The sequence below is a fragment of the Helianthus annuus genome, chromosome 5 (genome assembly GCF_002127325.2).
Source record: "Helianthus annuus cultivar XRQ/B chromosome 5, HanXRQr2.0-SUNRISE, whole genome shotgun sequence".
NCBI lineage: Eukaryota > Viridiplantae > Streptophyta > Magnoliopsida > Asterales > Asteraceae > Helianthus > Helianthus annuus.
This window is the reverse complement of record NC_035437.2, coordinates 177,335,622-177,350,955: the sequence shown is the minus strand read 5'-3', so window position 1 is coordinate 177,350,955 and position 15,334 is coordinate 177,335,622. Positions and strand designations below refer to the sequence as shown.

Below are 15,334 nucleotides of genomic sequence, written 5' to 3'. Positions count from 1 at the left end.
ATACATATATCATAAACATGTGTAACGATAAAAAATGGTCGGTTTACACACATGTATTGTGTTAAAATCAAAATGAGCGTTTAATAGCTATTTTAAATACAACTTTTCTATTATGGTAACAAATTTGAATTTCTTATGTACTTACTGAGATATATCCGATTGAAACTGATTCCAAACTAAAATATTTGATAATGAATAATTAAATATTATATCAAATTAAAACCTTAAACATAAAACTGAAATCATAATTAATTTGGTTTAGTATTTTATCAAGTTAAGAAACAAGGTCTAATATTTATGAACTTGTATGTACTCTATTTATCCCCTTTTTTTTTTTTTTTGCAATAGTAGTTTATTTCATTCATAGTTGGCATGTTACACCGCCACCCCTTTCTGAATATATAAAACTAGATGTTTCAGATAATCATATGAGGATTTACTAAGAAAACAAACCCTACCATAAAATTTACTTGCAATAAGTTTAAAAATATATAAAACATTGGTTTATTGATGGAGAGAAATTTTCATACATATTATATATCATAAGCTAGTGCATTTGGTGCAATCAGTAGGCATAAAAGACACCTTCTGGTTTACCAAATCAAACCCTACCATAAAATTTACTTGCAATAAGTTGCCAAATATTGCCAAATCATCCGAGGGTACAATTGTCAAGCAACTCACCCCCTCTTCAACTTCCAAAAACATGTTAACCGTCGGGATCACAACATCAGCTCCAGTGAACCGGAAGGTCACCGTCGGGACACGCGACAAGTACAAATCCTTGTAGCAAAGCTCAAGAATCCCGTTTGGGTCCTTTGTGGTGACTCCATCAATGGCATTGGCTAGACCCGAGGACAAGTAACTATAGAATTCACTAGGAAGATATGTCAATGTCGTGCCCGAGTCTACGATAATGTTACCTTCTTCATTAACCCCGCTTTTCGATATTGATTGCTTGTATGACAGGTCTCTAATTCCGATCGACACGCTTTCCAATGTAACGTAGTAGTAAGTTGAAGGGGCTTTTTTAACAAGGGGAGTTGAAACAACACTTGGCCCAGAGATATTAACACCATCACCAAAGTGAATTTTGCTTGTTTGATTAGATGTAGTATCGTTAAATTGTGAGATCAAACAATAGGAAAACTTTCCTTGAATGACCGGGTTTAATTGGTTGATAATAGAAAGTGGGCCACCACCAAGACCAATAATCCCACTTATGTTCTCATTAAACGTGGCGTTATTATCATGGCCACACCCAAACACGACATGTTTGAAAGATGTTTGTCCGAACCAAAAGGTGTCCATAGCAAGGTCACCTGTTGAGTAGGACCTATCCCCATACGACATTTTGTATTGACAAATATTTTGTGAGTCACATGACAAGTTGTCTTCCAGGGCTTCACACGCTTTTGATTGGCATGATTGCGCATGATAAGTGGATGAAGAAGCGGGTACAAGCAAAGGTGGGCCCACTTGCTTGTAACAATTCTTACAGGGTTCACACTGGGCCCATGTGAGGTCAGACCCGGTGTCAGCAATTCCAAGAACTTGTACAGGTGGGGTCCCGATTTGGATGTTCATTATATATTCTCCCGGAATGCCAAATATATCCGCCTCCATCTTTGAAGCAAAACCCAACGTTTTTGAAAGACGAAAAGCCCGAGACATAGACCGATGAAAAGCATTGTGAAGACGGTCAGTTAGCGAATAGGTCGGGTTATATAGAGGGGACAATGGGGAGTCTCTATGAATAAGATCAACAGTAAAGCCTCCATGATCATGGTGGCTGGGTTTAGAGAGAGAACCCGAAATGGTTAGAAAGAGAGTGAGAGGAATGAGGGTGTTCATGACTAACTAAGATGATTATGATCTAGAAATGAATATCGGATCAAAATTTATAGGGTGAAATTAAAAGAATATGTTCAGCTTAATTTGGAAGGTCAAAGGTTAATATATTAAAGGATAGAATTTTTAGACATCAGGCGTTGTTACTTTTAGTAAAAAAAAAAAAATTAAAGCAATCATAGACATAAATAAATCACTGTGGTTCAAAAGACAGAATATATTCCGAATATAATCAATTTCTAATTCCTAATTTTCCGTTCTTAGACATGATTTTATAATTCCGTTATTGATTTTGGGTTTTAATCACGAGAAAATGGAAACAAAATAAACTTAATTTAGGATTGTTTGTTTTTGTGTTTGTGTAATATGCCCGTTTCAGCCCAATTAGCGTCATTTGAATACATGCTCGTTTGGGCCCACGTTAGTGTATTATGTGTATATATGATTCATGTGTATAGTATTTGATACTAAAAATAATACTAATCACGAAAACATAGCATGTTTATAATTGTTTGTGTTTATGTTTGTGTTTTTGGTAGCGGTGCAGCCGTTTACCAACTTGGAATGGCTTTTTTTTTTTTTTTTTTTTTTTGTAATATGCTTTTGTTTTATATAATCGTAGTTATTATTTGTAGTATCAAATACTATACATGAATCATATATACATAATACACTAACGTGGGCCCAAACGAGCATGTATTCAAATCATAGTTGTTAAAATCCATCGCCTCTTGCGCCTAGGCCCATTTTTCAGGCGAGGCGAGGCAGTTGCGCCTTAAGTCGAGGAAATTGCGCTTTAATTCTCCAGGTGATGATGGTTCAGGTGCACATTCCGACGAGATTCCTAGATTCCGGAGAATTTCCGGCCAAATTTTCTAGATTCCGGCAAGATTCTAGCCAGATCCGTACTTTTATCTAGGGAAAACTATTTTTTTACACTAATATTTTAGAACTTTTGGTACTAAATAAATGATATAAAGTGTTATATAATAGATTTTGTTTATTTTATTTAAAGAATAGTATTCTTTTTCTAATACGTAATATATTTTTAATTTTTTTTTTCATTACGCGTATTATTTTTCTCAGGCTCTTGCTTTTTTTGCGTTTTGCGCCTAGGCCTCAAGCAAGGTCTATGCGCCTTTGATAACTATGATTCAAATGACGCTAATTGGGCTGAAACGGGCATTTTACATTATGAGTTCAAACTTCGAAGTTGTCATATAAGGTGAGCCAAAATAATATATTTAGCTGAAATCCTAACACGTTGAGTTTTACAAATTTCTTTGCCTTTTTTTTTTTTTTGAGTATAGCCCACAATTAGAACTAAGAAGGCTAAACTCTAAAGTAGAGGTATACAAAACCACCCTTTTTTATATAAACCGGCCCGGTACCTAAAACAAGTGGTTTTTTTTTTAATCATGGAGTCAAATCGGTTTGGCCCAAACCAATTCAAGTTACAAATCGCTTTAGGAAGAAAAATATTCGAACTTATTAAATTTACTGCGGTCAGGTTATAAACTGGGCACGGCCCCGTGTCCACCCATCTTCTCTTTCTTCATTAATTGCAGTTTGTCTGCATTAGTTGACCACGCCCCCGTGTCCGCTGGGCACGACCCCGTGTGCAGAAGCGTATCTGTACTATCAAGATTTGCCTAGATTCTGCGAATCTTTGCGTTGACCACGGCCCCGTGTCCGCTGGACACGCCCCCGTGGTGGGTAATAGAAGCTTCTACAATTTTGTCTTTTCTGCAGACACTTGGACACGCCCCCGTGCTCAGTGAGCACGGGGCGTGTTCAGCCTTCTGTTATCTTGTTTTTGTTTGGGAGGATGCTGTCGAGGGGTCGGGCATGCCACGTTTATTTCTTTTCTTGTATTTATGTTAGATTTAGCTGCCTTTTTGCTTCTTTTGTTCATTTGAGCTCATTTATTCCTGAAAATACAAAAGGAAGACAAAAACACACTTTTTCCAACATTAGTACTAAAAAGGGTTAGTTTTATGCCACATTTGATGTAATTTATATGTTTCATTTTGCACACATCAATAACAATGGATTGTGTTACCAAATTACCCAAAACAAGAAAATGTAATGATACAATCTGGGTGATTGTAGACAGATTAACTAAGTCAGCTCATTTCCTACCAATGAAGGAAACTTTCAGTATGGAACAATTAGGTAAGTTATATGTAAATGAAATAGTTTCATTACATGGAATACCTTTATCAACTGTTTCTGACAGAGATAGCCGTTTTACCTCTCATTTTTGGACAAGTTTCCAAAAAGCAATGGGAACCAAGTTGAATCTGAGCACAGCTTATCATCCTCAAACGGACGGACAAAGCGAAAGGACAATTCAGATAATGGAGGACATGCTTAGAGCTTGTGTAATTGATTTCGAAGGTAATTGGGACGATCACTTACCATTAATCGAATTTTCTTATAATAATAGTTATCACACAAGTATCAATGCTGCACCATTCGAAGCACTCTATGGACGAAAGTGTCGAACCCCAGTCTGTTGGGCAGAAATTAGGGAAAAGCAACTATCTGGACCTGAGATAGTGCAAGAAACAACCGACAAAATCATTCAAGTCAGGAACGACTGAAAGCAGCACGTGATAAACAAAAGAGTTATGCAGATACAGACGTAAGTCATTGGAATTTCAGGTAGGAGATAAAGTATTATTAAAAGTCTCTCCTTGGAAAGGAGTGGTAAGATTCATCAAAAGGGGAAAGCTAAGCCCCAGGTATGTTGGACCTTTTGAGATAATTAGAAGAATAGGACCTATAGCCTATCAGCTACAACTGCCAGAAGAAATGGCAAGAATACATGATGTATTTAATGTATCCAATTTCAAGAAATGCTTAGCTGATGAATCACTGGTAGTACCTCTTAAAGATATAGAGGTAAATGAACAGTTAAAGTTTGTAGAAAGGCCTCTGCAAATTGAAGACAGGAAAGTTAAGAACCTCAACCACAAGAGACTAATTCTAGTCAAAGTGAAATGGGACTCCAAAAGAGGACCAGAGTATACATGGGAGCTTGAATCAGAAATGCAAAGGAAATACCCGCAATTATTCCAGTAGATCTCGAGGACGAGCTCTAAAACAAGGTGGGGAGGATATAACAACCCTCCTAAATTTTTTCGACACCCTAAATATAATTAGAATGAACCAATATGTCCTATAATAAACCCTGTATACGAAAACGGGCCCCAAATACCTTTAATTTTATTAAATTTAATTAAAAACCAGATTTTTTAAACCTGTCGCGGGCCGCGTAGCCCTTGGCTGCTTCTTACACGGGGCGCGACAACCCATCACCAGGATTGCATCCGGTGCTGCCACGTATCGGGCGGTGTGTCGAGGCTACGAGTGCTGACTAGTCATACCTAGGCCCTACCACCCTACTACGCGGGCCGCGAAGCCCTTAGAGGACTTCTACGCGGGCCGCGAGGAACTCGATTTCAGCTCCTATAAATTGGGAGCTCATGCCTTCAGTCGAACTCGTTCAACTTCTTTTCTCTCTCAAAACTTTCACATAGTAGGCATAATCTCTGGGTATAATACCCTCTAAGTAACGAAGTTCTGCCTCGTTGTAAGTATCATAACCTCGGTTACGTATCAGATACGCTGCCCGATTGATCCTGTCACACCCTGACTTTTGCGGAAGCGTGATTATGGTGTGACTTTCTTAATATCATTGCATTCAATCATAACATCAACTATATGATAAAACCATGGGTTTGTCATCCATTACATAAGTATAAAACATAACAACACCGTTTTAAAATGTAGACTCCAAATTCAAGTTTTACAAATCATACAAATTGTTTATGAGCTTATTAAAGACTCGTCAAAAGGTATTGACTAACACCAAGGTTTGGAAGACGTGTCTCGTCCAGGAATAAGACACACTAACCAAACTCAAGACCATGGATGACATCTTTATTTTTAACGCAGCTTAAAAACTTCCAACGCCCGCCAGATCCATTAAAATTTCCCTGAAATACATGTAGTTTGAAAAACATCAACAAAAGTTGAGCGAGTTCATGTGTTTTGTTTGTGTGTATGTATAAACCTTTGAAACGTTGTAAGTATGTATGTAAGTCCCTGGTATGTAGCAATAAGGAAAAAGAGATCACCAATGGTTTGCAAGGCCATTGATATGTGTGAAGTGATGCAGGAAGACTCAAACCTAGCAGATTTTGTACCAGGCCTCGGCTGTAAGACACAGTCACCACATGGTCCATTCAGCGGACTCAGGAGTGGGGCTCGCTACACCCAAATAGATCTATCACTCATGTCCCTCGATCCTACGACGAGGATTAATGGCCTTAAGTTTCTGCCTACCCACTCACATGATCTAAGTAGTATGCCCTCCTTAAGCTAACCATACCATGTATAAAATGTCTGTATAGTTGTAACATGTATTTTACCCCCGAAGTTATAAAACTGAAAACAGTTAAGAGAAAAGGGGGACATGAACTCACAGTATTGCGTCTTCAGTATGTGTAACCCAAGTCTCCTCCGCAAACACGACTACCTACAATGTACTAATGTCTATTAGACGAACGGGTCGTGCCTTTGCTTAGTATGAGGGTTTTTGAGTTACATTACCTTGATATTATCCCAAGTTATAACTGTTTGTTAAAATAATAATAATTATTTTAACTTAAGTATCGTTCTAAGGGTTTTGGACTAATAGTTAGGCAACTATTTTGTATCCATTTTTCTTAAGCATTATTTACGCGTATCTTCCTTCCCAAGGATGGGGGGTATTTATACATGTATCTTGGTAGTTCGATTAATATATTTTTAAGTCCCACTTAGAAAATATATTTAACATATTTGTCAAAAAAAATAGTATATTCCAAAAATATGTATTTCTTTCAAAGATAATGTATTTCCACAAGCGTTTTAGTATACTATATGTATTCCAAACATACATTTATCCGCTTTTATTCACGAAAACCCACCTCCGACACGTTAAAATTTTGTAACATAACTTATGGCGAAGTTTATTTTGAAAGACAATGCTCAAAACATATATGTAACATTTGTTAGAAAATAATTTCTAAGTCTTGGGATTTTTGGGAAATTTCGCCAGAGTTTCCCCTAAAAACGAAGGTGTCCATGCTTTTAAGCATATCATTTTGTTTTCGAAATCAATCAACAATCACCAATAATCAATTCTTAATTTACCAAGAGCAAAAATATATGCGTTTTATTCTAGTCATGAACTTGATATATTTCGAAAACGCGTAGTAACTTGGTAAGACTTTTAGTGGACTTAGTTACCCTTCGAACGTATTTATTTCCTTAAAAATCATTCTCACCCAAATGGTTTAGTGTTTACAACTTGTGATTAATTTTTACAAAAATTAACTCCTTTGAACTCTTCTTGTAAATAAAACAATTTCATACTCGTATTATCTCTAAAAATAGTGTAAGTGTTTGTAAGCGTCTTGGTTTTCCAAAAACCGTTTTTCTAATTTGGTTTCTTACAAAAATCCTTTGTAACCTCTTGGATTTACAAATTCACCAACTTACTAGTTAACTCATGTTTTGTGAAAAATCATTTTCATCAAGTTCATGTCTAGTTAGAAAGTGGTCTTTTTATGTAACACAACCACTTTCTAATCTTGTTAAATCCTACTTCTAATTTTCATTTAACAAGATTCACATGGTGTTTAATATCACATAAACAAGAATTAATAATAAGCCAACAACATACTCATGACAACATCAACTAGTAGCATTTTTCATCTTCAAGTAAGCTTTTTATGTAGGATTTTATGTAAAGTTTCATGTTCATCTTCTTAGTGTTCTTGTTCTTGTGATTTAAACATATTCATCATACTACATATTTTAACTAAGAAACAAGATGAAACAAGGTGTAACAAGACTTACTACTAGCACAAGGCTAGGGTAGAATCTAGTGAAGAAGATGATGAACAAGCAAGAATAAGGCCCTTTAGAAGCTTCACAAGTTGCAAGCCTCTTGTATTCACCTTCTACACTTGAATGAAACTTGTAAAATGGAAGATGGTGGTAGGTTTATGGTGGTGATGGTGGCGGTTGAAGGTGAGCCGAGAAAGAGGGAGAGAGAGTGAAGAAGTGTGTGAATTTTTGGAGTGATGGTTGTGATCTTGGGGCCATGCTCTTATAAGATTTCTTCACATATTTTGGTTACTTCCACAAGCCATAATCTATTAAAATAATAGATCATAATCTAGTAGAAGATAGGAAGCACGGTGAAGATGATTTGGTGGGTCCATTGGGACCGAAATCGGTTGGGGGGGGGGTTGGTTGTAACTTTTTCAACTAATAGGTAATGGATAGTTAGTTTTCAAGTATTATGTTTGCACATGATATTTATTTGATATTTAGTGGGTGTTAGGGTGTTCGGGGATCACGACAAGCCAAGAAATAAATAAACAATGTGTTTGGCAAAAATTTTGTGTTCCGGGTAATGTCCGGTTACCCGGTTGGGTACCGTTCCGTTAAAGTGTTTAATTATTCCTTAAAGTGTCTTTTATGTATATTTTTGCATCACAATTAATCCCCGGCACTTAGGAAAGTATACAGGACAATTCTGCCATATTTTTGCACTTTACTAGTATTTTAAAATGCTGAATTTTATTAATGAGTGCAGAATTCTGCATTTAAAGTGTGTTTTAGTCACTTCCCGGCACTGTAACTAGCTCCTAATGACACAGTTTTATGATCCTCACTTCTCTACACTCCACACTAGTGTAGTACCTTATCCCTGGCCAATACTAGGCCTTAAAAACACTGTCTGTCTATTGCTGGCATTCTTAGCATGTTTCTGAATTATCCGTTCAGTGTGCTAACTGGGCTTTGTGCATCAAGTATGTCACTAATTTTTGTGTGTAATAAATGGAGTGACAGTATGAGATATGATGCATATGTATGTATGATACAAAAATCATAAAGCAGTTTAAATTGTCAATTGTAATCAAGCACAGTCATTAAGCACATAATTAAAATTAATTAATTGTACGGATGCATGCAAATTTGACGGTTGTCACATGCTCCCCCTGTTAAGAAAATTTCGTCCTCAAAATTTGTACTACCTTAACTCCTTAGGGTTACATTATACGTGTATGAATGTGGATAATACCAAGGTAGATAATCACTATACCGAATCAAACTTTACTCACATTAGGTGAGTCCAAGAATATACAACCTGAATCCTCTGGTTAAAGGTGTGTGCTTTTAGCATTTGATGCCAACGGTGCAGGACGTATTTGACGTATAGTCTAGTGTAATCTGGTTACAGGGGTTCCGCAAAAGAGGAGTTTTGTCCAATAGGACTTTCAAGCGATTGGTCACAGTATGCAATTTTCACAAACCATAGCATTCACTATATGAAATCAAAATCAACAACTTGGAGATAAAAGTGACCTGTCAACTTTCGAGTAAGTAAATGGTAAGGATTTGTGTGTTGACATTCTCGAATTGTGAAAATACACCGAGTGGGGTACAAGCGAATCTGGGTATCATTGTTTTTAATTCGCAGTTGCATCAGAAATGTTTATAAGACAAGTTGATAAAAGTTTATGTAGTTTTGTGTGAAACAGTTGACCATGATTAGCACAAGCTACTGACACCACAAGGTGTTGAAATGACGAGATTCAATAATAGCGGTGACTGAACAAGTTCACCGTGCCTGAAATCAAATGAAAGTGTACTGAGACAAGTCTGAAGATTTGATTTACCATAGAGTTTCTAGTTGGATACGGAACATTAAAAGCCACTGTTTTTTATTGAAGGTGAAAAATTATCAAGTACCGCAAGGTATTCGATAGACAATGAAAGAATCGTTAGGAGGTACATTGTGCTATGGAATGAATCTATGTACCGTTGTCTTAACACGCAACTGTGTCGAGACCGCTTTAATTGTGATAAACAAGACGGATTTAGAGCAATTGGTAATTAAATAATTTAAATCCGTGTATGAAGTGAGTAACCAAATTAGCGCAAGCTTCAATCCTGTGAAAATATCACCGCAAGGTATCGAAACCAATCAAACGATTTAGTGGAGTCGTAGACCAACCGAATCTACTACGACTCGTAATGGAAGAATCTTTGCAAAACTATTTGAATATGATGCTCCCAATACATCATATAGCGTCTCAAATCAAACATGTGAAATGGATAAGTCCAAACAATTGAACTTAGTTTCAGTGTAACCCGCCAATAAACGTGTGTATCAACAAAGGAAATCTCGGCATGGTAACGAAAATAAACCATGAATGTAATTTGAAATACAAGAAGTTCCAAGAGAGTGTGTTGTCTTGATAGCAAAAGAGCTAACAATTACAATAATGTACGTCATTCGAATCACAAACCAGTAATTAGATTTAGCAACCTGATATCTGAACTTTCAATGAAGCGTTTATTCGAAATGAAACCGCATGCATAGCAAAAGGTACATGCATAACATATAAGTTTTCAAGTAATGACACAATGAGTGTTTGCTAAAATGGAGAAACGACCAAGTATTCGAAGAAAATGGGTGTTCGCTCTCAGCGAGGAAAAATCAATGCGATGCAACTACCATTAAGGGGAGTAGAGATGCAAACATCTACTCGCTAGAAGCAAAAGTGAGGATTTCAACAAAAGAAATTTAAGCACTTCCTGTTTGGCCAACTGAACTGGTATATACGCCGGATAATAGTGTTTGATTGAGTTGACAGATATGGTTCCTAAGTAACAGCCCTTACGAGTTTGGTCTGGGTTTCCCAAATACCCTAAGTACATGTCTCCTAGATTCTAAGAGTTTCGTATTCGGTGTAAGGTTGCTCTGTGCATCGTGTAGGAAACACCATTCTTGTGTACGTTAAAACAAGTTGTTGTCCCACAATTTCCCCGGTATACTTTCTTCCTGAATTCACCGCCAATGACCCTCGATCGTCGATCAGTCGTGTAATTGTAGTTGGATCCTCACAGTTAGTTAAATAAGTAATTTGTGAGTCCCCGGCAGGAGTCACCGACTCTTGTTGGTTAGCTCATTCGGCTCCTGGTAGTTGAAGCACAATTGAAAATCATCGTCCTTCTTCTTGACGAGCAGAACTGGGGTTACCCATAATAGGAGTCTTGGTCTGTTAACTTCCTTCTCTATCAACTACCGAGGTTATACTGACAATCCTTGCATCTCCGAAGGTGTAAGTCACTAAGATGCATCGACTGCAGGCGGGGCGCCCGGAATTAAGTCGATGCGAAATTCGACTAGTCGTTGAGAAGATAATTCTGGTAAGTCTTTGGGGAAGATTTCAGGATATTCCCTTATCACAGGGACATCTCCGAGTCTTGGTTCTTAGGCTTCCTGTCCCCGACATGAGCCAAGAAAACAACACATCCTTTATGCAACAACTTTCGTGCCTTCCAGCAATTAGTAATTTGTAGGGGCGTATCCTGCTTCATGAGTCACGATCGTTCCTTTATTCGCCATCGGGAGGTGGACATCAATCTCTGCTCGATCACTCGGTAAATAATCCATCCCAATTACCTCGTCAAAGTTTCCTAACTCAACTGGCAGCAGATCAAGCGAAAACTTACGCTCTCCGGGTTCTATCTCGCCGTTTCTAGTCACTGCGTTGGCTTCCACTAGCTTCCCCTTAGCTAGTTCCATCGAATGCGGGTTGTCTCACTTAATTGTTACTAAACCAAGTATACTCTCAAACTCTAGAGATGCGAAGCTAAAATTTGCAGCAGTATCTAGCAACACAGATGCATAACGTGGAGTAATATGGGACGTACCGATATACATGCTTGGATTCCTGGTGTGCTCCCCTAGCTCTGCTACTGAGCTTTTATCCTTGTGGCTGATTCTTCTTAGGACAGTATTTTCTGAAATGCTTCTTGCTCCCACAGTTAAGACAACCTCGAGCACGTTTTTGTTTGTCACTCGTCCTGCCTTTGTCATCGTCATTGTTTCCTCCGTGATTCTTGCTATCATCTTGGTCTTTATTTCCACGTTCAATACTTTGCCTACAGGTCTCCTTGGGATGCCCCCTCTTACCACAGTTATCACATTTTCCACATTTACATCGCCCGACATGATAACGTAGACAATTGTCGCACTTAGGTAGGATACCCATGTAGTCTTTTCCCTTTTTGGCCTTCTTCTCGTTACGCACCCGAGTAACCTTCTTGAAATTTATGAGCTTTGTCTTGTTATCCCCATATAACTCTACGGAAGTCTCATTTTTCTCTTCCGGAATGGAAAATTTTCCTTGTCTAATCGCTTCTTCTGTGAGCGCCACGCTTATGTCGATTGCTTCGATGATTGTTGGAGGCTTAGATGTTGTTACCAGGCTTAAAATCTTAGGTACCAGTCCCCTGATGAAACGTTCGATCTTCCTAGATTCTGGTTCCACCAAACGCGATGCAACTAGTGATAATTCGCCAAATCTCTGTACATATTTAGCTATCTTTGAACCTTCCATTTTCAAGTTCCACAATTCAGTTTCCAACTTCTGGACTTCCGCCCTAGAGCAATATCTTTTGCACATTAGTTCCTTCAGTTCGTCCCACGTCAAAGCATACGCAGTAGTCTCGCCCATTGTCTGAACCTGAAGGTTCCACCATGACAGAGCCCCATCTACAAACAGATTAGCTATGTACGTAACATGATGTTCTGGGGCACATTTGCTCAATCGTAAGACATAACTCGTCTTCTCCACCCAACGCACAAAAGCTAAGGCACCCCAGTGCCGTCGAAATCTCGAGGTTTGTGGTTCAAGAACTGCTCGTAGGTGCAGCTGCTGGGTGGATTATTTCCTGAGGTACCTCCGCTGCGCTCGGGGCGAAGGGCCTCGAGTTGTGCGATGGCCTGCGAGATGCGCCTTTGCAGTTCTGACTCTGCTATTGTCGGCAAAGGGTTGTTGGTATCGACGTTCCATTGTGTCGACATCTTCTGAGAAGAAGATTGGTTAGGCCAGGTGTCATTTGTTCAGGAAGGGCATTTACTTGTTTAGTGGTCATATGTACATACACGTAATAGGTCATCATACCATCCAATCAAGTAATAGCATAATCATAGCATAACCAAGTAATTTGGTAATTATGTTTAATGAGAGCGTAGTAAGCAAGCACGTAGCATTATAATTACAGCACACGTATATGGATTAACAATCGTACTTATCGAAGACCTAGCGACTGAGCTTTCGTTGGTCATTGGCCATAAAGTATTGTCGCATGTTTTACAATGATTGGGCTCTCATTATTCTCCGACCACAATCGTATCGCCTTTCAAAATGTATCACATCAAGAGGGAAACAGGGTCACCCTACCCTTGCCCAACAAGTATATTAGTGTACCAAAATCGCGTAGTCTGAAGTGGTCTTTAAAAGTCTCCACAATCCCGGCTTAGCATTAGTTTCTTTACCCAAATGTAATGCAGTCCGCATGATCCAAAAACCAACTATACTGGTGACTGAGGTGGAGGATGAAAGAAAGGTAAACTGTTAACATGCTTGAATTCCTCCTCGAGCTTGTATGTACGTCGAAGTAAGTAACTGATCTGCTGCTCGGCAGTAAAGAAACGAGCATCAAAACCTGGGAAAGGTGTAATAGCAGCAGGTGAGAGCGCAAAAGGAATCTTGATGAAAGTATACTGGCAATAGACAGGGTGGAGGACGTGTTGTCAGCTCAAGCTCCAAAAACTCTGCGGCTTATATCCTCAAACTGTAGCTGATGTTACAGGATCACTCATCCCGTGTGCAGACTCCATAATGTGAGGGATGGTAAGGGTCCAATATCAGCATAGTGTATCATAGGAACCATCGAAACGATTCGTCCAGCGAGGTAGAGGTGAATGTAGCAAACGATGCGGCCTGTGAGGTCAGAGGAACTGCTGCTGTAGAAAAAGGATCGTTATGCGGGTGCTGACCTGGAGTTCCTTTCCGGGGTGCGGGTATGTCCTGAAAGAAAGCAATAGGCATGTCGGTGCAGTGGACGTTGGTCTTCATATGAGCAACATCAGCGGGTGCAGGTGAAGCAGAAATGTTTCAACGAAAGGAGAATCAATAGGTGCAGGTACTGGGCCTGGTACAAGGAGTGCATTGTATGGTAGACCAAAAGAAACAAGGTCATGTTTAAGTAGGATCAGCAGGAAAAGGAGCTGGCTTAGGAGCAGACCCTAGGTCGTGTAAGGGTGTGGGATCTCGAGCAGGTGGTAGTTGCAGCAGTTATAACGGCGTCGTCATCTGCGTCAGTAGTAGAAAGCTGTAATCTGGCTGTCTGTAAGGCTGTAGATGTCACAGACTCAAAGGAGTCTGAAATCGAATGTATGCTAGAATCAGAGGATAGCTTATTAATAGGGGTCTCAAAAAGTGAGATTAGTAACAACGTGCTCGTCAAACTTTACATCATCATAGGTGTTATCAGGAGGGCCATTAATAACATGTCAACGTCATCATCAATTATTCGTCGAGTAGCCAACTTTCGGGAGAGATGTTCACAGGAGGCGCATTGTCGAGGATCGGGGCCATGGTGTGTTCACCATTGTGATGACCAGTGATGAGGTGGTCATGGACTGAAACAAGAGTGACAGGAGGATCCTTGTCGTCAACTAGGGTAAGTCGTTGCCAAAATCTGATAGCGCGGATGGTTGCAAGTCGTCCTCGCCCTTGGTCAGCATGTCAGGGTCACTCTCAGTGTCTAGCGTAAAACATCCTCGTTGCAGGTGCAATTCTCATTAATTGGGGTGACGGCCGTAGGGTCATCACATCTGACAATTCGCTTTTTAATCAAAGTGACATGTGTGCCGGTACATATTAGTCGTAACACATATATCCATAATAATGATTAACGATCAGCGTATGCAAATAAGAGTAATTTATCACGTAGTCATGTATTCACATTATCTTTCCTAGTCTCTCAGACAAATCTCCCAGTCTCTCAGACTAAACACCCAGTCTCTCAGACAAACACATCCCATCTCTCAGACTAAACCTCCCCAGTCTCTAAGACTGAACTCCCTAGTCTCTAAGACTAACTCCATGGCCTCTAAGACCAAACCTTCCCAGTCTCTAAGACTAATTCCCTGGTCTCTAAGACCAACTCCCAGTCTCTAAGACTAATTCCCTGGTCTCTAAGACTAATTCCCTGGTCTCTAAGACCAACTCCCTGGCCTCTAAGACCAATCCTCCCAGTCTCTAAGACTAATTATCCCCAGCCTCTAAGGCTAATCCTCCCTCAGCCTCTAAGACTGAACCTCCCTCAGCCTCTAAGACTGAACCTCCCTCAGCCTCTAAGACTGAACCTCCCTCAGCCTCTAAGACTGGACCTCCCTCAGCCTCTAAGACTGAATTATAATTATGAATTTTGAAATGTGTATTTGTGCCATTTGTTTGTAAAAATGTTTGTTCCCTGGATCTGGACGTTTAGTGTATGCAATGAAAAACAAGTCGTGAAAACATTTTCGTGAGAACCCTAATGATCGTAGTCT

General features: G+C 39.2%; 1 protein-coding gene across 1 annotated transcript; it reads right to left on the bottom strand.

Annotated features, from left to right (window-relative positions):
• Nucleotides 1–540: 540 nt before the first annotated feature.
• Nucleotides 541–1,854, bottom strand: LOC110944238 (aspartic proteinase CDR1). The gene has a single exon (XM_022185949.1). The coding sequence runs from the start codon at nt 1,852–1,854 to the stop codon at nt 541–543; it is 1,314 nt and encodes a 437-aa protein (XP_022041641.1).
• Between the last annotated feature and the right edge of the window lie 13,480 nt (nt 1,855–15,334).